General features: G+C 53.8%; 1 protein-coding gene and 1 long non-coding RNA gene across 8 annotated transcripts in view; one reads left to right on the top strand and one right to left on the bottom strand.

Moving 5' to 3' along the window:
* The window catches only part of Slc2a9 (solute carrier family 2 member 9), a 141,259-nt gene that overhangs the window by 74,436 nt on the left and 44,038 nt on the right, over positions 1-22,785 (top strand). For all 7 annotated transcript variants that reach the window (XM_048784180.1, XM_048784179.1, XM_048784178.1 and 4 more), the window contains 3 exons: positions 8,972-9,104; positions 14,871-15,058; positions 17,713-17,823. In XM_048784180.1, coding sequence (XP_048640137.1) covers positions 8,972-9,104; positions 14,871-15,058; positions 17,713-17,823 — 432 coding nt within the window. The remainder of the gene's footprint in view (positions 1-8,971; positions 9,105-14,870; positions 15,059-17,712; positions 17,824-22,785) is intronic.
* LOC125610926 lies at positions 104-8,344 on the bottom strand. The gene is made up of 2 exons (XR_007341013.1): positions 5,600-8,344; positions 104-1,436 (listed from the first exon to the last, which is right to left on the bottom strand). It is a non-coding gene; the product is annotated as an uncharacterized LOC125610926 (long non-coding RNA).

The raw sequence follows: 22,785 nt of genomic DNA, 5'->3' as shown, positions 1-22,785 counted from the left end.
AAATGTTTTTCTAAGCCCTTGGTTACATCTTCACACTCACCCTCAAGTTTCTGTGCATGGAACTTGGCAAATTGGACGAAGGTGGAGTTTTGCTTTGGCTGTGTATTTTCCTCTTGATGTGTGTTTTGAGATGATAAAGGATGTTTCTTTGAAAAAGAAGAGAGAAAGAGAAGAAAGGGGACTTAATTTTCTAATCCAAAGTGATTCCGACATGTGTTATTAAGTATTTTTTTTTTTTCACTGTGACTAAAATACCTGACAAGGACAACTTAGAGGAGGAAAAGTTTGTTTTGGCTCCTGGCTTCGGAGGTGTGAGTCCTTGGTGGGCAGACTCCGTTGCTCTGGGCCCAAGGTGGGGCAGAACATCCTGGCAAGAGGGCCTGGTGGAGGACCCGCTCTGTTCTTAGCAGCTGGGAAACAGAGAGGTGGGGTGCGGTAGAGACAAAGGGAAGACACACCCTTCCAGGCCATGTGCCCCGTGACCTGCCTCCTCCAGCCAGGCCCCTGCCCACGGTTACCATGTCATCCGTCCTTCCAACTAGAGGGACGGACTAGGTGACAGCTCTGGGAGTCTAATCATCACACCTCTAAATATTCCTGCGTTAACCCAGGAGATTCAGGGGCCAGGGGAATGAGCATGAAAAATGACATGGGGACAGTTTCAGAAAATGACATTTGGGACAACAGAGATGAGGAAATCGGTGTGGACACCTGAGAAAGAAGTGGCTGTGACTTTTCAAAATCCGTGTTGGAGTCCTTTCAAGTTAATTAGCATCTCACTCAAAGGTGAGGAAGGAGTGAGGAAGAGGCAGTGGCCATCCATTTTCCATTAGCTGCTCTGGTGAGGCTTGTGGCAGGAGAGCTGTTGGGACGGGCCGAGGCGAGGGTCACTGGCGGGAGGGCTGGGTGGAGGTGCCGACTTCTGGGGTAGGCGTGCGTCTCCTTCCCCTGCCCCCACCAGTAAGTTCTGCAAGATCAGAACCCAACCCCAGTGCCGAGGGCAGTCCCTGCTGCTCCCCTCTTCCTACCCAAGGCTGTATAGAGCCCAAGGCTGTATAGAGCCCAAGGCTGGCACGTGCTCTGCTGTTCTCCCTTGGGCCCCTCTTCAGCTCCTTCTGTCTGGGGAGGCCCTGGGGTGACCGTTCAGCCCTGGGAATCAGGACTGTCACCTGCCTAACTTTCTGCTTAGTCCAGCAATCTGCGTGGAAGCAGCATCTCCTGCTGGTGATGGCTGTCCTCTGCTCGACCACAATGAGGGGCCCTGACTGTCCTCGGAGTCCAGGGTGCCTCATGTCCAGTCTTCACGGAGGTCTGGGCCTCCCTCTCCCATTGGAGGTTCTGCACCCCGGGAGCTTTAAGCAAGCTGCGCTGGAGCTAGTGTCTTCATGCCTGCTCCCGGGACGCGGCTCCTTCCTGTGCACTCTCTTCTTCTCTCCCTGCAAAAAACACCTGGATTTTTGGCTCCTATCTGGTCTTTCTTTGGGAAACCTTGGATGACCTTAGATCCTAGACTACAAAAGAACACATTTAGCACTCAAAAAAAATGCTCTTCATCTTTCCTAAATAACAAACACAGGTTTCTCAGAAGCAACAATGTGCATTCCTCCCATGCTTTCAAATCCTGCTAGTTTCTCTGCTTGTTATTTCCTGTTTGATTCCTATTTTACTCCTGTTAAACACAAGAATTGGAAAATAAGTTATGATTAAGAGTTGCTCTTAATCATAAGACTTAAGACTGAGAGGTTGTCAAATAAACAAACAAAACAAGTGCAGATGCTGGCCATGGGAGGTATAATCACACAAACCAACCCCCACCACCACCAAATCAAACCCAGAAACCATTCCCACCACCACAACAAAATGTTAAAAAGGGAACAGAGGGACAAGAACATGCAGCCCAGGAGCATCCACCCCAGTGGCAGTTCAGTTCCAGGGCTGAAGGCCACTGGGCCACCCTCTTAATGTCCCACTCAGAGACTAAAGGCAAGGTGCAGAGCTAGGGGATTATCTAGCCTGGAGGTCATTATCCAAAATTATCTAGACTGCTTGCTTCTCTGAGGGGCAGCACTGAAGGTGTGATCTCAGTGACCAGAAGAAGCAAGCCTGCACAGATGGGCAGGAGGGTTCTGGGCCAAGGACAGCAATGGCAGGCCTTCCCATGGCATGTCCGAGGACATGAAGACAGGGCCGGGTTCTGGAGTGAACTGGGAAAGAAGTACGAGGTGGGGCCAGAGAAGCGACGGGGACTAGATACATATGTAAACATGACGTGGAGACTGCTGCTCCCAAACATGATTAACCCTCCCACCCTGAACCCCTTGGAGATTAGCAAAATCTGTGAAGCAGTTTTACCCACTGGACTGCAGTCAGGAAGGACAAGAATCAAACCAGAGGGGAAACAGGAGAATGGCCTTGCATCTTTCTCAGAGGAGTGATAGGAAAAATATCAGAGAAGTGGGGGTGGGGTGGAGGTGGGGGGCGGGAGAGAGAGAGAGAGAGAGAGAGAGAGAGAGAGAGAGAGAGAGAGCGTGCGCATGTGCAGCACTCTAGGTGCCAGCAGAGGTGTGCTCAAGTCTTGCTGGATAATGATCTTCACATGCATCCGATAAAGGGATGGAAACTTCAGAATAAAAAGTAAGCCCAAGAATATCAGGAGTTCACACACATCTGGAAATAATTTGGGTTTCAAATGGGCTCAGTGGAAAGACCTCCTCCTATGCAGGCATTAGGCAGAATCCTCAATAGTGGGGCTGAATTAGTCTGATATCGTGGGTGCTCAGAATTCCCTGGAATAGACTGTAGAGCTTCTAAAGAGGAAACTGATTTCAAGGACCTCGCTATGTTCAAGAACAAAATTCAATACTATCTAAAGAAAGAGAAAAATGCCACAAACAATTATGTAAAATTCACACTAACTAACACCCAATTTTAAAAAATTACCAGTCATGTAAATAAGCAAGAAAATGTAACCCATAGCTGGAAGGAGAATCAACCAAAGGAAACATAACCAGAAATATCAGAGATGATGGAATTTTCTGGCTATGGTGTTAAAGCCCCTGGTACAGAGGCACTCCATCTGTAGCAGAAGGAAGAGGAAAATATGGGCATGATGAGAGGAACAGAAGATGGAAACAGACCCAAGCCAAGCCTCCAGAGATGAAAACTGCAGTGTCTTATGCGCAAAGCATGCAGAATGGGATTAAGGGTCGATCGGACATCGTGGGAGGAAAGGTCAGCAACCTGAAGGTGGAGCACACCTATCTAAATCGGAACACAGACGGAAAAAGACCAAGAAAACGTTCAACCTGAAATGGGCATTTAGGAAAAAAACTGAAACGCTACACTTCCCTGGGGAAGATTGGATGCTGGTTTAGTCAGCTTTGTCGCTGCTGTGACTAAAGGACCCAACAGAACAACTGTAGAGGGGGACGTTTTATTTGAGGGCTCTCAAGCTCCTCGGCAGGGCTTGAGGTGAGGCTGAGCATCATGGTGGAGAGTGCGGTGGAGGGAACCAGCTCACATCATGATCAGGGAGCAGAGAGAGACTTTCCTGGCCACATATAAATATATACCCAAAGCCACACCTCAAGTCCCACCTCCTCCAGCCACACCCTGCCATTTCAATAACCACTCACTTAATCCCTATCAGGGGATTAATTCACTGATTGGGTTAAGATTCTTAAAACTCAATCATTCCTCCTCTGAACCGTCTTGCATTGTCTCACATGTGAGGTTTTGGGGACACCTCACATCGTAACAGATGCCTTTTCCTGAGACCTGGAATGAAGCAAGAATGTTATCTCTCATCATTCCCATTTAGCATTACAATCCAGGGCAATAAAGCATGAAATACAAATAAGAAACCTACTGTTTCTTTTTTAAAAAAAGGAATCAACACTGTGCGTATTTGAAGATGACATGGCCATCTGTATAGTAAATCCTAAAGATTCAACAAAAAAGTTAGAACTAATAATTAGGCTTATTCAGGTTACAAGACACTAGATCAGTAGACAAATATTGATTGTATTTCTGCATACTATCAACAAACAATTAGTTGAAAAAAATCACATGCAATAGCATTAAAATGTGAAATACATATAAATTTATCAAAATATATGTAAGATTCTACACCAAGACATGAAAATACTGTTGAGAGACATTTAAAAAGATAAAGAAATAGAAAGATAAACCATACTCATGGAGTGGAAGACTTACTATTGTTAAAAGATCAATTTTCCTCAAATTTATCAATGATTCCAATGGCATCCCAATCAAAATCCAGCAAGCTTTTTTAAAAAAATTGATAAGCTGATTCTAAAATTTATATGGAAATGAAAGGTCCTGGAATAGCCAACAAGGCCATTTGAAAAGAAAGAACACAATCAAAGGACTCATATCACCTGTTTTAAGACTTACGGTTAAACTCTAGTAATCAGTACAGTATCTAGAAAATAGATCAATAAAAAGAGCAGAAAAGTTCAGCCAAACATGTCCACCAGTGGATTTTCAACCAAGGTACTGAGGAATTCTCAGGAAGTGGTTCCTGGGGGCTGGACATTTGTATGGATCTGAGAGAAGCTGGGAGGTGGGTGATGGGCTTGTTCAGCAAGGGCAGGAGGAAGAGCTGGTCTGGGCTCTCTGGCTCCCTGCTCCTTCCTTACAGAGATACTCTTCTTGACCAACAGGAGCAACACAAATATGTTTTCCTGGGAATGTGCACAATCTTAAACCTTCCACTTTGCAATGCTTTGCTTCAGATAAACATTGTTTTCCACTTGAAAAGCTGTGGCCATTACCCAAACTCCAGCTCCCACACCCACTCATCAAAAAAACAAAACCAGGGAATCTTGGGCTTCAGAGATCCTACAATGTGTCACCAAAACCCTCACAGTTTGGTCTACCTAGAAGGAACAAATCTTGAGCTCCTCAGCAGGTGTAGAGCTCTCTCTGCAAAAGCTAGGGCTTACAATCCATCCTGCACTCACTGATGGCCAGTGATCTCCCACATGACCAGCTTCTTGATGAGCTGACCCCAGTGCATGAAGCAGGCTTGAGGGAAACATTTACCCAGCGCCATATTTAAAGGGCTTAAGAGAGGTATGTGCCCGGGAAGCATGGGGGGGGGACACTGTGTCTGTGGATACAGGGTGACCCCTGTGGAGCAGGTACTGTTGCAGCTGGTTTAAAAGAGAAAGCAGGAGAAGGTCGGGAGGCAGGAGAAGTCAGAGGTCTCCCTGATGGAGTGAGCACCACCTCCCAAGGCCCAGTGGTCTCAGGGAACAGGAGCTCTTGGAGCAAGCTGGGACACAGAATGTGAAGGAGCCCCAGGCAGGAGCTGAGGCTGCCTGGCCACCACCCGCAGTCCCTCGTATGTCAGGGTAAAGAGCAGGGGCTTTGTTCCAGTAGTTTCTCTTCCCGATGTGGTGTATTCTCTCCTTCTCAGAGCCCTGGACACAGGCCACACCGTGCTGGCTGGGCCCTGTGCTTACCCCATGTACTGGCTCACTTGGACTATGTGTCCTGGGAGGAGGGAAGCCCAGGAGAGGCCAGCGGCAAGAAGCCAGGCCAGAAAATCACCCTGGGTTTGCAGTCTCCTTACCTTCTTTGTCCTCCCGGCCTTTAAGGTATCGCAGGTGAGGATGACTATACCCAGGGGCCACCCCTGCTTGCCAGGCCCCCTCAGGCTGGTATATGCTGGACCACAGCTCTGTGGAAGGCGGGTGCATTGAGAGCAGGGGAGTCAGTGCCACGGGCCTGTGCCAAGGTGCCCCCTACTACTGTTTTGCTGTCTCAGACCTTCCCGTCCTTTCTGGGAATGTCCACAGATGGAATGAATGATGTCCCGTACGAGTGGAGGGATTGATGTTTTCTTTATCACTTTGAAAATCAAGCTGCACACCTAAAGAGCGTCCCAACCTGAGGGTTCAGAGCCCCAGGGCATGTGCGATGGTGCCCGGAAGGGAAGGTGCCAGGCTCGGCATCAGCAGTTCTGCAGGACCTGATGGAGGAAGGGGGGAAGCCGACAGAAGGCAGGGCAGACCCCCAGCAGCCCCAAGGGACCTAGTGATGGTCACCAGCGCTGGGTGAAGGGCATCCAGGCCTTCTCCCTAGTGGCACAGACACCCACTGTGGGCTAGCTGGTGGGGTCACTCCCACGATGCTCATTTCGCCCTTCCTTCTAATTCAAGGAGATGGGAAGACAGTCCTAAAATCAGTCCCATGGTCTTGGGATCCTTGTCACAGCACACACCCGAGACAGTGAGTCCAGAATAGCACATTGACTGCAATGAATGGGGGCATCTTGGGAACTAGATGGCACTCTCTAGGCTCAGGTGTGGCCATGGCGGCAGACTGACCCTTCAGGGCCAGTGGCAGGTTGATGCAAACAAGGCTACTCACACGCAGCCTCCAGGGCTCTGTGAAGCTGTGGCCACAGGGTCCTTCCCTGGAGGCTGGTTGGGGATGGTGAGGGCTCCATGGGCATTCATGGACAGGTGCTGCCTCCTTGTGGGACCAGCTGCTGTGGAAGGGAAGAGTGTTCAGAGGGGTAGAGAGCCACCCTCTCCAGGGAGCGCAGGTTGCCCACACCCTCTCCTTCACAGGTGGTTGGCACAGGCTGTGCCTTGCCTCTCTGTGGTGGGCCCTGTTTGGTAAGGGCTTGGGCTGTGGGAGCTGATCTTGAACAGTGCCGCTGAGTTCCCATGGAATGTCCTGTAGAGGGCAGGACTGGCTCTGTCCACTATCCTCTGCAGGAGATTCCCTTTCAGCTGGAAGCCAAGGTGAACCCTTTGGTGCTGCTTTGTTCTGAGAACCACAGAAGCTTAGGAACAAGGTCAAGAAAGTAGCCCCAGGCTCTCATCCAGCTGGTCCCCTCTTAGTGACAGCAGAGGACCATGACTTGGCTTGCACCAGAGGCTCTGGCCTCAGCCCCCATGTCTCCAGCATCCCCTGACCCTTCCTGCCTGGTGGTCCTGCCGCTGTGTGTGCACACGCTGTCCTGCTCAGGCTGTCCCATCTCCTCTCTGCCCCTCGCCCAGTGACACTCCAAAGGAAACCGTCCCTGGGCTGTGGCCCTCTCTTCTGATGATATGGGGGAAATGGGGCTTGACTCCCACCTGTGTGGCACTGGCCAGAGGCCCCAGCACGGGTGTTTCCCTTGTCCAACCCCAGAGTGCAGCTGCAGAGCCGTCCCCTCCAGACTGCTGTGAGGTTGACTGTCAGAGACAATACAGCAGCCCTCGCACCCAGCCTGGCACCAGCCAGAGCTTCCTCAGGTGGCCTTCCTTGCCTTTTCTGCCCTGCTTCTGCCTTTGCCCTTCCTGAGAAAGCAGCCAAACTCAGAGAGAAACAAAGTCACTGCCAACAACACAGCAAACAGTCATCCCTCCTGTGCACGCGGGGTGGCTCCTGGGTTCCCACGGTAACCAACATCTGCCAAAGCTGCAGCCCCTGTGTAAATGTGTCCCACTTGCATGTGCCCTCTGCTCACCCTCCCTTATGCTTCAAGTGCCCTCTCGGTTACTTACAGTAGCCAATACCACACAGAAGCTGTGTAAATGGTGTGACTCCGTCTCCTTTAGGGAATAATGACCACAGTGTTTTCAATGTTTCCAATCCACTAACAGAGGACGACTCTATGTCCCGCTTGGTTTCAAACTTTTAAATTGAGATAATTTGCATATCATAAAATCCATCCTTTTACAATCGATGATTCAGCGGATTTTAGAATATTCACAGAGTTGCGGGGCCGTCAGCCTGACCTAATTCTAACATATTTCCATCACCCCCAGATGAAGCCCCTGCCCGTTAGCACTCCGCCCCACTGCCCGCTCTCTCTCCCTCTGGCCCTTGGCAGTCCCTGGCTGCTTTCTGTCTCCTCCTGGGAAAAGCCAGTCTAGTCCTGCGGGTCCCCCGACGTGCAGGCCCGTGGAACCAAAGCAGCTAGATGAATAGCAGTGGCCACTAGGTTCAGAAGGGGACCAGTGCCCAGTGCCCCTGTGGGCCTTCCCAGCTCACTCTGCACTTCAAGGGTCCCTGCTGCTCTGCCCTTGTGGGGTCCAGGACCTCGCATGGGGCTCTGCCATCAGGGACGCTGCAGGGAGGAATTCTGCAGGAGGAGGGGGAAGGGGCCACTGCTGGTGCCCAGGCCCTGAACTGGTGGAGGCTTCGCCAGGACTTGAAGTCCCTCCAGGTCCCGGTGTGCCCTGCTTCCCCGCGGTCTCCTTTTCCTCTCCTGGGATAAAACGTCCTCAGAACTCAGTGTGGTGTCCTTGGTTCTCCCTCCTGCCGCCGCTGTCCTCTTTCAGTGGCACAGAGAGGGCTTACTGTGATGCTGGGCGAGCACTGCTGAAGCCACCAGGTTCCCATGAGCGGTGCCTGTTGCAGGGGCCTGTTGGTCTCAGAGCCAGAAGAGAGGGAAGTCCCCTGCCTGAGGGCAGCCTGAGCCCCCAGGGCCTCCATCCTGGCTTCCAGACCAGGGTGTGCCCAGCCGCCCTTCTTGTGTCCCCATCTAAGATGGTCGATAGATACAGCGGCTGCAGAAGGGTCGTAGGGGAGGCACCAGCGCTGCCTCGGTTCGCCTGCTGGGCGTGGGGCTCTCAGGAGGCATCCACTGATCCACACCCAGGCACCTGCACGGTGGCCCTGCTGGAGAGAGGCGGGCCCTGGGGCGCTCAGGCCCACCTAGGTACCTGTGGTGAGGGAGTCGGCCAGCACTGCCCCGGTGCCTGGCCACCTGAGGCCTCAGGGCTGCTGTCAGGTTGCTGTCCACAGAGGGCTCAGGACTGGCATGTGCGAAAATGCCCTCTGTGCAGGCAGGTGCCTCTCTGGCTCAGTCCCCTGCCCTGGCCTCTATTCATGGGACCATGCTGGGTAGGGAGGCCCTTGGCAGAGTCAAAGCTGCTGAGTCCAGTGGCCCAGTGCCCAGCACAATGACCAAAGGGCACCCTTCAGCAGCATCTTCTCCCCGCAGGAGAGCACCTGGCCGTACCTGTTTGGTGTGATCATGGTCCCTGCTTTCATCCAGTTGGTGAGCCTGCCCTTCCTCCCCGAGAGCCCTCACTACCTGCTCTTGGAGAAGCATGACGAGGCCAGAGCCATGAAAGGTAGGGCCACTTCCCCTCGTCACACAGCTCTGCTTGCACACAGAGCAGGCCCAAGCTGGGCATGGGGAGGGCGCCACGTGAATCTTCTCTGCAGGCACCGTGCTGGGCGAAGAGGATACCTTCCTGCTGTGGAAGGCAGAGGGGCACCGGGAGTCACCTAGGGAGTCTGGAAAAGCCAGCTCAGACAGGTTAAGACCAGGTCCCCTGCTTTACAGCCACCTCCTGATGGCATCCACCCCCAGAGGTGGAGCAAGTGGCCTTTCCCAGTGGCTTGGGTGTGTGGCCGCGCCCCTTGTCTTTGCACTGAAGGGCAGGAGAAGAGGGAGCTCAGAGCAAGTGCACGGGCCTGAGTGCTCCTGTCCAGTGACCCTGGGGTGTCCCTGGTGGCCCTGTGAGGGAGGAAGATTTTTATAGGACAGGATAATGAGGCTTGAGATGAGGATGGGGAGTGGGCTCAGGTCACTTCCTGAGGCCCCTAAGAGGCAGAGTGCTGGACCAGGTTCAGAGCATGACTTTCAGAATCAGAGATGTGCTGCAGAGACCCGGAGAAAATCTTTTTGCCCGGAGATGGCCAATGCAGAATGGATGACCAAATTCTTATTCTTTTGGTTTATAAAACAAGACCGGCTGACAGTGCTGTAGTGAAGCTTGAGGGCTTGGAGCAATCGGGCAGCCTGTGTACCCCAGCTTGGCCTCTGACCTTGAGCAATTCACCCACCTGTCTGAGCCTGCAAACCCTGGTCTCTGACAGGAAATGCCATCAGCCTCCTTCAGGGGCTGTTGTGAGGACTGAGTACACAGGAGGTTCAGGGCGTTAACTGCTGTCTCACTCCTGAGGACCTTGCCTGGTTTTTGCCCATAGTCTCTCCTCCAATCTAAATCTCACTACTGCCCATGCCCAGGGAAAATTCTGAGTATTATACACATAATTGTGCAACATCTTTTTAAAACTTAAATTGTCAGAGAGACCCTAAGCAACTTAGTGAGACTCTGCCTCAAGATAAAAAATAAAAAGGGACAGGGAAGAGCTCAGAGGTAAAGCACCCCTGAGGTCAATCCCTGGTGCCCACCCCCAAATTTAAACTACCTAACTGTTTTTAAATTGACCAGTCTTAAAATGAAACATTAACCATTGTTTGTATTTATATAAACAATATTTATATTTATCAAGCAGCTTATGGTACAGATCTTCAGATCTAGTTTCTTATCTATAACATTTCCTTGAAGTCAAGTCAGAGGACATTGTCATTACTTTCATGTTGCTGTTGAGGAAACAAAGGCTTAAACTAGGGTCACCAAGACTCTGGTTTGGGCTTATAGAGGCTCACAGAGGCCTTTGCTGGAAATGAATGCCCAGTGCCCGTGTACGCCGGCTCTCGCCTGCAGCTTGGAGATGGACTTGGGCCTTAAGCCCCGGGCTCCAGAAGCCACAGGGACCCTGGTTAACACTCTGCCCTGATTCACAGCCAGCAAGACAGGCGCCCAGGGGCTTTCCTCCCTGCCCTGGCAGGCACAGAGGCACACTGGGAAAGGGAGCTAGTGGGCGCTCTGGGTGACTCCCTGCAGCCAGTTTGGAGGAAAACCACGCCAAAGTGGGGCTTCCGATGGCTGGAGGCTCTGGAGTGAAAAGGAGGCGGCTGAAACAGAGCCCGGGGGACCCGGTTCCAGGAAGCAGCAGGCTTGTAGGGAGAAAGCAATCCTTCCATCAGAAATGCAGTCTCCTGCCCTGGGAGGGCCGCCCACCCCTGGCTCCCCAGGGAGGAGCCCTTGGAAATGCTTCCTCTAGCGCAGAGGTGCCAGAGTGAGGAAGGCTTTAGAGGGTTCTTTCACAACACAGTAGGGGGGGAGTGCAGCTGTGAGACAGGATGGACACGATGAGTGTGCTTTATATAAGGAGCAAAAAATATCAGCGTTAGGTTGAAACAGAATCTTGAAATGTACATTTCCACTAATAATAATACCAATTCTGCTTTAGCAAACAGTAGATATTTACATGCCGGGCATTCTGCCAAGCAAGTGCAAAGACAGGGACATGAGATGGCACCCCTGCCGTCCAGGTGGGAGGGTGATGTGCCACGGTGGACAGACACACTCGTTCATGGCTCTCAGGTGCTGAGAGCTACTTGACTCTCAGCACTTTCCCCTGTATTAGCTCATTAAATCCTCACAACAGAGAAAGTAGGTCCCATTTTTATTCCTGTTCCACGTTGTGTCTGTGTAGTGCACCCCATAAAGATGTACAATTACTGCAAGTCAATTAAAAGTGAAAACAAATTACAGGAAGGAGATGCAGAAAAGGAGCGGCTGTTGATGGGGGTGGGAGTTTCTGGGGTTTCTGAGGACTGAGGAATGGGGAGGTCCAGGAACAGAGCAGAAGGTGGTACCCTGCAGAGCCCCAACCCTCCTGCTGCCTACCAACCCTCTCCAGCCTGGTGCTGCTTTGTAGGAAGGGAGACATCATGACTGCAGCCTCCTCAATTGAAGGGCCCAGGGGTGGCTCCGTAGCCATACATAACCGCCAAGCACAGGGAGACGGTTGTACGCACTGGCCTTTGGGATTCTGCCTCACCTTGCATTTGAAGAGAGGGATTCTATGGCTAAAAGGAGTGTGGAGCCTTTGCTCTGGGGCTAGAGAATCTTCTTTAAATGTTGGGTGGAGAAATCGCCCCCTCCCCCCCTCAGCTCGACAAATCAACTGTTGTCCCTTATACCTGGGTGGTATGTGGATTCATCCACTAGGATGCTTTTATCCTTCCTGTCCCCTCCCATGTTTCCTTGTCTCTATCTTAATATTGTCACGTATGACCAGTGGGACAATGGCCCCAAATATGTTCATATCCTGATCTCCATAGCCGGTGACTATGTCACCTTGAATGACAGAGGGACTTTGCAGATGTGATAAGGATTCTGAGATAGGAGGTCACCGGGGATTAACTGGATGAGCCCACTGAAATCACAACCTTCTTGTACGTGGGAGCAGGAGGCAGAGAGTTAGGGAAAGTGACGTGATGCTGGTTGGGAGCAGAAACTCAAGAAAGAGAGGAAGGGAAGGAGAGAGAGGAGAGAAGATGCTGAGCTTTTGGCTTTGAAGGTGGAGGGGCCATGAACCAAGGAAAGTGGGCAGCCTCTTGGAGCTGGGAAGTCAAGGACATGATCCTTCTTCAAGCCTCCAGAGGAATTCAGCTCTATTGTCCTCCTGATGTAGCCCAGTGAGTCCCACTTCAGTGTGTGTGCTGAAAATGACCCCCCACACACCAAGACAAATACGTCAGTCAAAGATGGTTGATCCACTGGCGACTGGGTTTCAGGCTCAGAAACGTTCTGCCGGAATGTTGTGGTTCATGCATTTGAAAAGCCCCAGTGTGCATCTACTGCATCAAAGAGCAGTAAATGAGCATCTATCTTCCTAAATCTAAAAATTCTCCTCCAATGCCAGCTTCATCCACTTACTTACAAACAGTCATAGGATAATCGTAACATGACAAAGTGGGCTAAGCACACAGCGTCCAGTGGGAGAAAATAAACATAAATAAATCGCCATCACCAAAATGCAGACACAGGTGCGGGGAGGGCAGGAGATTGCGTGAGGGATAACCTCAGAGGCTAACTCTGCCCTGTCCCCTCCCTAGTCACTTGCCTGCCAAATGTGCCCACTCAGCCAAGACAAGCCTCCAGGACAGAGGCCATGGTGCCCCGCTTCTCCCAGGCCCCGCTGCCAGGCTCTTACCTGGAGCCCCCCCCCGCCCCCCCCCGCATACCTGCACCCACCTGAGGGTGACCAGAGAGAAGAGGGATGCTTTTCCCTATTGCTCAACAGATGGCGCTACTTCCTAAATTTGGGGAGGGAGCTGGGCAGAGGGAGGCACGGTCAGTTTGCCTCCAAGCTCTCAGGCTCTGTCTGCCGGCAAAGTCACCTACTCCCCCAAGGAGACCAGGGTCTCTCTGCTTTTGACCTTAAGATGTGAGCCCAGATGGGTTACCTAGAGAGGCCTCTTGTTGGCCCTGGACCCCTCCAACCTCGGCCACCATGCACCTCTTCTCAGACTCTGACCTCCCGCGCCCCTCTTCTCGGGATGCTTGTAATTGTATCATCGGGATCCAAGATGATCTCTCAGCTTGTCACATCTGCAGAGTCCCTTTGCCACAGAGGTGACATGCTTGCTGACCCTAGAGTTGGGATGTGCACTCTTTGGGGTGTCATGATTCTGCCCTGTTATCCAGGCTCTTTCTGTTTTTCCTGCAAGACAAAGATGGGAAGTGACCTGGTAGTAAGTGTCCCTGCTCAGAGCTCCCATGGGACCCTTCCTCCTGGCTTCCAGGTCGTCTAAGGTTGGCCCCCTTGTGACACATGCCCCACAATGTGGGAACAGCATTTCTTGGTGCACTTTGCAGTTTAGCAGCAAACACCTTTAGGAAGCGTGGAGCAAAACTAAGACGACAAGCATCTGCTGCAGGACTTAATCAGAGCATTTACCATTCTAATGCGAAGTTTGAACCACCAGGGGGCAGTGCACAATGAAATTAAACTTCCTTGACCAAGGAATCTTGTTTACATGGAGCCTCTCCCAGGATTGGGATCCCAAAGAAAGCACATTAGGGACAGCCTGGTGCAGGGACAATAGCTTTTGTTACCTGGGCTCCTACATGTGGCACAGTGTCCAGAGCATAGTAGGTACTCAGTTAACATGTGCTGAGCGTTGACTGAATGCAGCCACAGTTTCTGTCAATTAGCCCAGACTCTCCTGTAACAGGCCTTCACTTTTCCCCAAGTGCTGCTGGCCCTTAGAACTTCTGGAGTCCATGACCTGTCTCTGGGGAGCCTGTAACAGTTGCCAGCCACTCAGTGGGGCCTCACAAAACAGAACGATCCCCTTCCAAACAATCCAGGCTGTAACAGGGACCGGCCTCCAGGAGAATCCAAGACTCTCCACTTGCTGGGTGTGGTCGAGCGACCCTGTAGTCAGTCCCAGCGACTCTGGAGGCTGAGGCAGGAGGATCACAAGTTCAAGGCCAGCTTCAGCAACTTAGTGAGACCCTGTCTCTAAATAAAAGATAAAAAGGACTGGGGATGTTACTCAGTGTGAAGCCCCTACAGCCGGCTCCCCCGGCAGGAGGCCTGAGACTGCAGCTAGGGCTCCCCCCGCTTCCCCCAGGGAGTGAGGAGTGGGGAGGACAAAGACAAGAGAGGACTGGGAGGGCAGCCTCCGGGCCTCCTGCAGACCATGCCAGCCCACAGGGCAAGGCCTGGACACTCCACGAGGCCCCTGGGGGCAGGAATGGCTGGGCCCACGTACCCGGCCTTGCTCAGGCTGGGGACCTCTCTGAGAACGGCATCACCTGCACATCAGAGCTGAGGGGCTGCTCACTACACTAAGTGCTGGAGGCTGTCAGCCACACTCTTAAGCCAGCAGCCAGTCCCTGCCTGAAGGAGAGCATCCTGGTGTCTGTCATACCCGTCATTCAAGGTTCTCTTCCTTATCCAACATAGGGTCCTTCTAAGAGGGAGTGTGGAACAAGGGTAAACAAGCTATCTTTACTAATACATGTGCAACAGAAACTTTAAGTTGACGTTTTAGAATGCTGGGTGACTTCAGCAAGTCACTGTGCCCCTCAGGCCTCTGATTTCCCATTTCTAAATGAGCACTTGGGCCCCGGGGCTTCAAAGTCCCCAGACAAGGGTGCAAGTGGTGGGACCGGCACCTCGGGCTGCATCGGCCGTAGGACATCCTCGCCCTGCCCTCAGCCTGTGCCTGTCCCTGTTCACAGCCTTCCAGACGTTCCTGGGCAAGGCCGACGTCTCCCGAGAGATGCAGGAGGCCCTGGCCGAGAGCTGCGTGCAGAGGAACGTCCACCTGCTGTCCGTCTTGCAGCTGCTGAGGGCTCCCTTCCTCCGATGGCAGGTCATCACCGTGGTTGTCACCATGGCCTGCTACCAGCTCTGTGGCCTCAATGCGGTGAGTGCTGGGCCCCCGCCAGGTGTCGTGCACGGGAGCAGGAACTGAGGAGGGAGGCGGGTGGCTCAGGGCTCGGCTCTGGGTGCCCAGGTTCAGACCCAGCTCTGCCAGCCTCCACGAACTCCTCAGCACCGGGCAACCACAGGACGTCTCTGACCCTCGGTGTCCTCCTCTGTGGGATGGATACAGTGATGTGGAAGGAGACGCTCCAGGCACGGTGCCCAGTCCCAGGCCAGAGCCAGCCCCCGGTCAATGCCACTACCATCCTGGAGTCCTGCTCCTCAAAGAAATGGGCAATTAGGCAGTCACCACGGGGAGACGGGGAGACCCTGAGGTGACTTCCACAGAGGAGCGTCTTGGCTGGGCTGCCTCCCACCCGCCACTCTGGCCTGGAAAACCTCCAGGCTCTCAGGGGAGCCCCTGGGCCTGAGCTGCTCTCTCTGGGGTTCCAGACCCAGCTGCCTGCGGCCACCCCTTCTCTCTCCAGGGTTCTGGAAGGCAGAACCCTGAACTGGAGAAGCAGGAGGAGGCTCTGGGTCACATGCCGCTTCTGGAAGGGTGTGTGGCCTCGGGGTGGCGAAGCCCCCACCAGGGGCTGCAGACGGGCTGGGCGCATGGGGAGGACCGTGCCTGGCCCAGAGGCAGCTGCCAGGCACCTCCCAAAGGCCCTGAGACTGTCGCTCTGCCTTCCACCAGAAGGAGCAGGAAGAGCCTGGTGCCTGGGTGCTGCCCGGACAGGGGGGGAGGGCCCCCGAGGGCTCCGGCACGTCCCACCTGGGTCCTGGGTTCTGCCGTGGGACGCACAGGAGGGGAGGGCCTGTGGCCATTTGTTTCTGCCTTTTCTTTGGACTGGCGGAGTCACAGAGGTCACCAGGTCAAGGGCTCTGCGTAAACCCAGAGTCACCTGGGCAGGTCCCCACTTTCCCCTCCCCCAGCAAGGCCACAGCCACACTGGTCGTCCGGGCCATGCTCCTTGGTCTGAGCAGGGAGGAAGGGCGTGCAGTGTCCTCAGCCACGCAGGAGCCTGAGGGCAGTGAGGCGCCCAGGCTGGGAAGACGCACTTGCAGACAGGACTCCCTCCTCCGCTGGGCTGGGCTCCCCTTAGCACCCGAGCAGCTGTGCAGACTCTGTCAGTCACCCAGGATGATGTGCTCCCCACGCCTGCCCCAGTGGTGGCCAGTGGCAGCGTCAGGCCCTGCTCCCTCCTCCTAACCCCTCCAACCTCTAGGTCAGCTCAGCTCTTTACAGGCCAGGGGCGGAGGCCTGGCTTCCTGCCCCCATGTGGCCATGAGCCTGCCCTGAGAAACCCCTGTCAAGCGTGTCCCCTCCCTGGCTTGGTGCCCTCAGTTGTACGTGCACATGTATTAGCAGGAGCCATCCCATGCCAGCCCTGTGAGTTAACCCCCACTGTTAGGCACAGAGACATCAAGATGCTTTCCAAAGTCACACAGCTGAGAACAGTATGAGGAGGACTTAAGCTATCTGGCCCCAAGATCTGGGTGCTTAAACCCTAGCAGGGAGGGTCACCAAGAGCCCCTGAGAGGATCCCCCCATATGTCACTCAGGCTGTCTCCAGCTGACCCCCAGGCACCCACGAAGAAAGTCCTGCTTCTTGCATTTGTGGTTGGAGCAGCAAGTGCCAGCCTCCAAGCTGGACCGTGCCCATCTGGGTCCAGGGTCTGCCCACACCTGCTGCCCTCCAGTCCAAACCCAAGGCCAAGGAAGAGAGCAACCAGATCGACACCACTTGTGCCCTGTGAACTGGCTTGAACCCTCTGTTTTACCAGAATTCACTGGGGACACGGCCTGTCCTTTGGGACCTTAGTCGACTCGGCCAGGTGCCTACCATTTGTCACCTTGCTCCAGCCCCAAGTGGTCCTGCAGGGCAGGTGGCACCATCCCCGTTCTCTGGATGAAGAAGCTGAAGGTCAGGGGCCTGCCCAGGGTCCCAGGCGTAGCACCTGCCCTGGCAAACTCCTCTCCAGGCCTGCGTCTGGGGCGTCTGCTGGTGTCTCTGGGTCCCCAGCTCCAGGAACAGGCAGCACTTCTGAGCCTCAGGACCCGGGGGGCTGGGAACTTCACTACCACAGGGGCTGCAGGACGCCCAGCAGTGTCCTGGGCCTCTAACCCCTGGGTGCCAGTGCCACCCCACCACCTGTGACAACCAAAATGTCTCCAGAAATGCCGAGCACCCCGTGGGGGCAAAGCAGGCCCCACTGAGAACCGCAACCTAAACAAACGTGACTTTCATTCAGTGGCTCCGGCTGAAGCTGAATGGCCATCCTGTGCTTTAGCAATCAGTGAAGTTGAGTTTAACAACACTGAGCTATTTCCAAAGTCTTTTTTCCTCTGTCACTCACAACAGCTTTCAAATCCCAAAGTTAGACCTGTCACTTAAAATCACTCACCTTAGGCTGCTGTCCTCCCGAGCAGCCTGGCCTCTGCGTGGACACCGGGCTTCTGGCCAGCTCCTGCGTCAATGCCCTTTTAGCGCATGCCATTCCCAGGAGGTGGGGTTCTGTAAGGAAGACAGGAAACGTGGACGAAGGGTGGAAACCGAGGGGCCGCCTCATGCAGCTCCAACGGTGGCTGGATTGGATGTAGGACGTAGATCAAGGTCGCACTGACCTTCCTCTTTCTTTCCCACGTTACAGATTTGGTTCTACACGAACAGCATCTTTGGAAAAGCTGGGATACCCCAAGAGAAGACGCCCTATGTCACCCTGAGCACGGGCGGCGTGGAGACCTTGGCCTCCATCTTCTCTGTAAGTCCTGAGGGGGATTCCTGGGTGGGGTGACACAGGACCCAGGCAGCCAGGGTGGCTTTCCCAGGGGCACGCCCCCCTGTAGGTTGCCCTTGGGATGTCTGACCAGCTGGGAAGGTGCCCCTCTGTATTGTCACCTCCTGCTAACCCCTCCCCGGTCACAGTGACACCGTTCAACCCCTGTGCCTGAGGCCCTGTCCTCCCTGGGAGTTCAGGGTAGAAGGACCTGTGTGTCTCGGATCTCTTGCCCTGATTTTCAAAAAGTTCCACAATCATCATCTGTCACCTGGTCACCCCAGACAAGTAGGAGTTTAGGGCAAACCCCGTGCCGGGGAGGGCCAGGTGGGTAACAGTGCTCAGAGCGGAGACTTGGAACCCCACTCTTTCTCCACCAGTGTATGCTAAGTAATATTTGCGGGGATGGGGGCGGGGGAGGTCCTGGTAGAATCCGGAGACTAGGAGGAAATTGTCCAGGCTTTGGAATCCGGCCAGACTGGATTGAAGTCCCAGCTTCACGAACCATGAGCACAAACTCTCTGAGCCCGTTTCCCTCCTGATGCCTGCTCAAGTCCCTGGGGTCTCACTGGGTGGGTCTGCGTCCTGCATTTTAGCACACAGCACCTGGGGAGGGAGCAAGGACTAAACCAGAGAGCCATGCCTCCTCCAGGGGGCTGCTCCCCAGATGGAGCTGAGGGTGTTGATGCCGGTGCAAACAGGCAAAGCTCTTGGTCCTATTTCTGACTGACTTCACTCTATCTTGCTCCTTGTTCTTCTGGAGTCATTCTAACCCAATACTCCTGACTCCAGAAGCCGCTCCTTCCAGCCCCCCTCTGGCCAGCAGATCGTCCTCCTCCTTGTTAACAGCTGATTTGAGAGAATTCCTTGGAAGTACCAGAAGGGAGGGTCAACAGCTCCACCCCCCCGGAGAGGAGGAGGGACTAAGCTCAGGACTCTCCTGGACTCTGGAGGGTGCTCCTTCCAGCCCCTGTGCCTCCTCCAAGTGGCTCCACAGTGGATCTCAGCCATTTGGACCTGGGAAGGTTCGTGATGGTGCCCATCGGCAGCTCAAGTCCAGCTGCTGACCTGTGCTGGGGTCAAAGAGGGTCACTGCCATGGCACCTTCCTGTAGGAGCTCACAATCCAATGGAGGCGGCATGACCCAGGGTGGAATGAGGTCGTGCCTTCAAGGGCACAGCTCTGTGGACCCTGAGGGGGGAGCAACAACTTCCTCACTCTGGGGGTGGAGCCATGTAACCAGGGAACCTGTCCACTTCACAGTCACCCTAGTGTCCCTCTACAAGGACTAGGGGTCACCCTCAAGTTGTGGAGATCTAGAGAGAAAGACTTGGAACAGATAACTAACGACTGCATGCAACACTGAGTCAGCTCCTGCGCGGAGCTCCAGGAAGGCTCCCTGGAGGAGGAGGGGACCAGGAAGCCTGGGGCTGAGGGAGCCCCAGGACTAGGGAGAAGGGGAGTGCACTGGGCAGTTTCTAAAGGACCTGGAGAGGCGAGGGCAGGTAAGAGCAGTCCATGGAGACTCCTTCCCCAGCCCTGGACACCCCGAGACCCCATGCAGCACAGTGCTGGGATTTGGGATGGACGCTCCTGCTGAGCAACTCTGAATGAAATCCCGATCCTCACTTACCAGCTGAGAGGTCTTGGGAAACTAACTGCCTGGCATCTCTGACTCTACTTGCTCATTTGCAAAATGTGCATGACTGTGGCCATCTGTGGTGGGCACAATTTTGGCTCCCAAAGAAGTTCACATCCGAACTCCAGGAAGCTGCGACTATGTCCCCTTGCATGGCAAAAAGGGACTTGCAAATGTGGTCAAGTTAGGGATCTCCAGATAGGGAGGTCATCCTGGATGTCTGGGTGGCCTCGGGGTTATGACGGGTTCTCTTAAGAGAGAACAGGAGGGTCAAGAAGAGAAGGAGGCGGGACCCTGGAAGCTGAGGCAAGAGGGAGGCCATCGCGGCCTTGGAAGATGCCCTCAGGAGCCGAGGAACTTGGGGACCTCTCGAAGCCAGGAGGGGGTGGAGACAGATCTCCAGGAGGGACCAGGCTGCTAACTCAGTGATGTTTTTCCCTGGGGGATGCTACACGTGGGTTGTTCTAGGCTAATAAGTTGGTGGTCATTGCAGCAATAGGAGCTGCCTTCCGGTTGCCATGGAAACTAGATCCAAGGGTGTGAAGGCCACTCCCTCCTCCCTGACGGTCAGCACCCAGCGGATCCCTTGCTATTTCAAAGTGCTGCTGACCTTGTTCCCAAATCATCTGACCTTTCAAGTTAACCGCCTATCAAAAAGGAACTCTCAGTGTTTTTCATTCTCACTGAAATTCTGACAGCTCAATGTGCTGGCTCTGAGCTGGGGACATTGAGGAGGGAACACTTGCATCCCAACCGCGGTTTGTTCTGGCTGAGGCTGTCACTTGGCAGCTTGGCAGATGCACTAACTGCCACCCTGTGGGATGACTGCTACTCCAGGTTGAGTCTTCTGTGCGGCATTACTCTCCTGAGCAGTGGCCGTCCAGCGAGTGTCCTCCAGACCAAGCAGCCACGTGGGGCGGGGGTGGAGTTCACAGGAGTCCCTCTTATTCATGGCAGGAGGCGTTTGTAATGGAGATGGGGGGCTGCGCCCTAGGACTGAAGGCAGTAAATCCTTACTAGGACTCGCTGCCCGCAGTCCACCCGCTCCCAGCAAATCCCATTTCAAAGTGAAAGCCTTCAGAGTTCACGCCTGAGGCTCAGGACGTGGGATCGTGCACATGGGCCAGGAGAAAGTGGGCAGAGGTGGCAGAGCTAAGTGGTGGAGCGTTTAGGCTCTGTGGTTCTGACTTCCCAGTTGGTAGCCTTGGGCCAGATGCGTGGCCTCTCTGAGTCCCATTTTTCCTCCTTGGGAACGTGAGGTAATAACAGTTCTAGGTGTTATTGTGAGAACAGGGCGATAATTCCCAGATCTGTGCACAGAACAGATGCTCAGTAAATGTGATCAAGCAGATACTTCATAATGCCAGTTATGGTTGAATTATCTCCATAAATTCACTTGTTGAAGTCCCCAAACCTCAGAATGTGACCTGATTTGGAAGCAGGGTCATTATGGATGTCACTGGTTAAGCTGAGGTCATACTGGACAAGGTGAGCCCCTGTTATGGTTTAGATGAGGTATCCACAAAAGCTCACGGGTGAGACGTGCAAGAAGGTTCAGAGAGACGACTGGGCTATCTCCTTAACCCAGACAGCGGATTAATCCCCTGGTAGGATTAGCTGAGTGGCCACTGAAGTGGTGGGCTGTGGCTGGAGGAGTGGGAATTGCAGCGTGGCTTTGGGTACATGTTGTGTCTGGCAAGTGGAGACCCCTCTGCTCCCTGACCACCATGTGAGCTGCTTCCCCTGACACACTCTGCCTCAGCCTCACCTTGAGCCCTGAGGAGCCGAGCTAGCCTTCTGGGGACTAAGACCTCGGAAACCCTGAGCCCCTAGACACACCTTTCCTCCTTTACAGTCATCCTGGTGTTGGGTCCTTTAGTCACACCAGTGAAAGGCTGGCTAAAACAGCTCACATTCCACATGCGTGTCCTCATGGTGTGGAGATGCACACACAGGGACAAGGCCAAGCGACTATCAGGGCTGAGCCGGCAAAAGACAGGAGATCCGGAAGCAAGGACCCAGAGCACCCTCCCCAGCACCTTCAGGGGGGTCGCCAATGCATCCATCTCCTACCTCTCCTCCCTTCTGTCCTCTCTGGCCTCCACACGTCCCCTGGCCTGACAATGAAGAATGCAGGGATAGGCACTCGCTCCATCGGCAAGTGTTGGCTTGACACCTACTGTCAGGCATTCCTCAGGTTCTGGGGAGCAGGAGGAAGGTCCTGGCCTTCAGGTGTGGAAGGATGCCAGGGGGCGGGAGAGAGGCGCACCAGCAGATGGTTGAGCACTCTTCGTCTCCGTGCTCAGGAGTTGGATGTCCAGGGGGACAGGGACAGTGGGATATTACAAAGTAGTGGCTTTGTCTACATCTAGTTTGGGAAATCTTAATGTCTCAAGAATCAGAAAGGACTTTGTGAATGATCCCAACTTTGCCACTTACGAGCTATGTGACCTGGGACAAGTTTCTAAAGTCTCTGCGCCTCAGGATTTTTATCCATATACTGAGATGATTAATAGGAACTACTTTGTAAAGTTATTGCAGGTGTTAAATTAATTGATGCATGCCTGCCTCAAACATAGGTGCTCAGTAAAGAGCCACCAACTATTTTTATCTAGACTAAATGCATTGGCATCAGAAAATAGGAGAAATTAATTCACAAAAGTGTTGACCAACTTTTTCAAGGCCTTACAAACAGCTAGAGGCAAGAGCTGAGGCCAGACCCCTTGATTTACAGGAAGAGTTCGTCTTCTGCCCTGCCTTGGAAGCCCCTGTGGCCAGGAGCCTACTTCAGCCACTGTGCGTTCTCTCCCTCTGATCTCAGCCCCTGCAAAGAGGGTGCTTCCATTCCCACTTTTCAGGTGGGGAAACTGAGGCTTAAATAAGCTCAGTCACCATCCTTATGCAGGGACGGCTAGTGCAGGGTTAGGACTAGAACCCAGGTACTTCTGGACGTTGCCTATGCTGTCCTGTTGGCCCAGATTTTCAGAGGGCTGAGTCTGGAGGCCTGGGTCAGCTCCGCCCTGAGCCAAGCCTTTCGGAGAGGAAGTCCTTTCCCTGCAGGTGTCCATCAGCCAGGCCTGCTTTCCTCCTCGCCCTGACTTTCTGCCCCAGAGACACCCTCCTGTCCCCTCAATGCCTTGCTTCAGTGACTGGGAGGTCTGTGGCCCCAGAAGCACCAGGTGGCCTGGTGGTCTGGCCTCTAAGCGGCCCACAGAGCCATGTCCTTCAGATGGGCAGCTGCCACTCACCACTCGGTGCCCGCTCACCAGGCAGAACGGCAGGCCCTGCTGAGCTCAGGAGAACACAGA

This window comes from Marmota marmota, unplaced genomic scaffold, assembly GCF_001458135.2.
Source record: "Marmota marmota marmota unplaced genomic scaffold, marMar, whole genome shotgun sequence".
NCBI lineage: Eukaryota > Metazoa > Chordata > Mammalia > Rodentia > Sciuridae > Marmota > Marmota marmota.
Note: the sequence above shows the minus strand (reverse complement) of the source record. Positions and strands in the feature narration are given on the sequence as shown.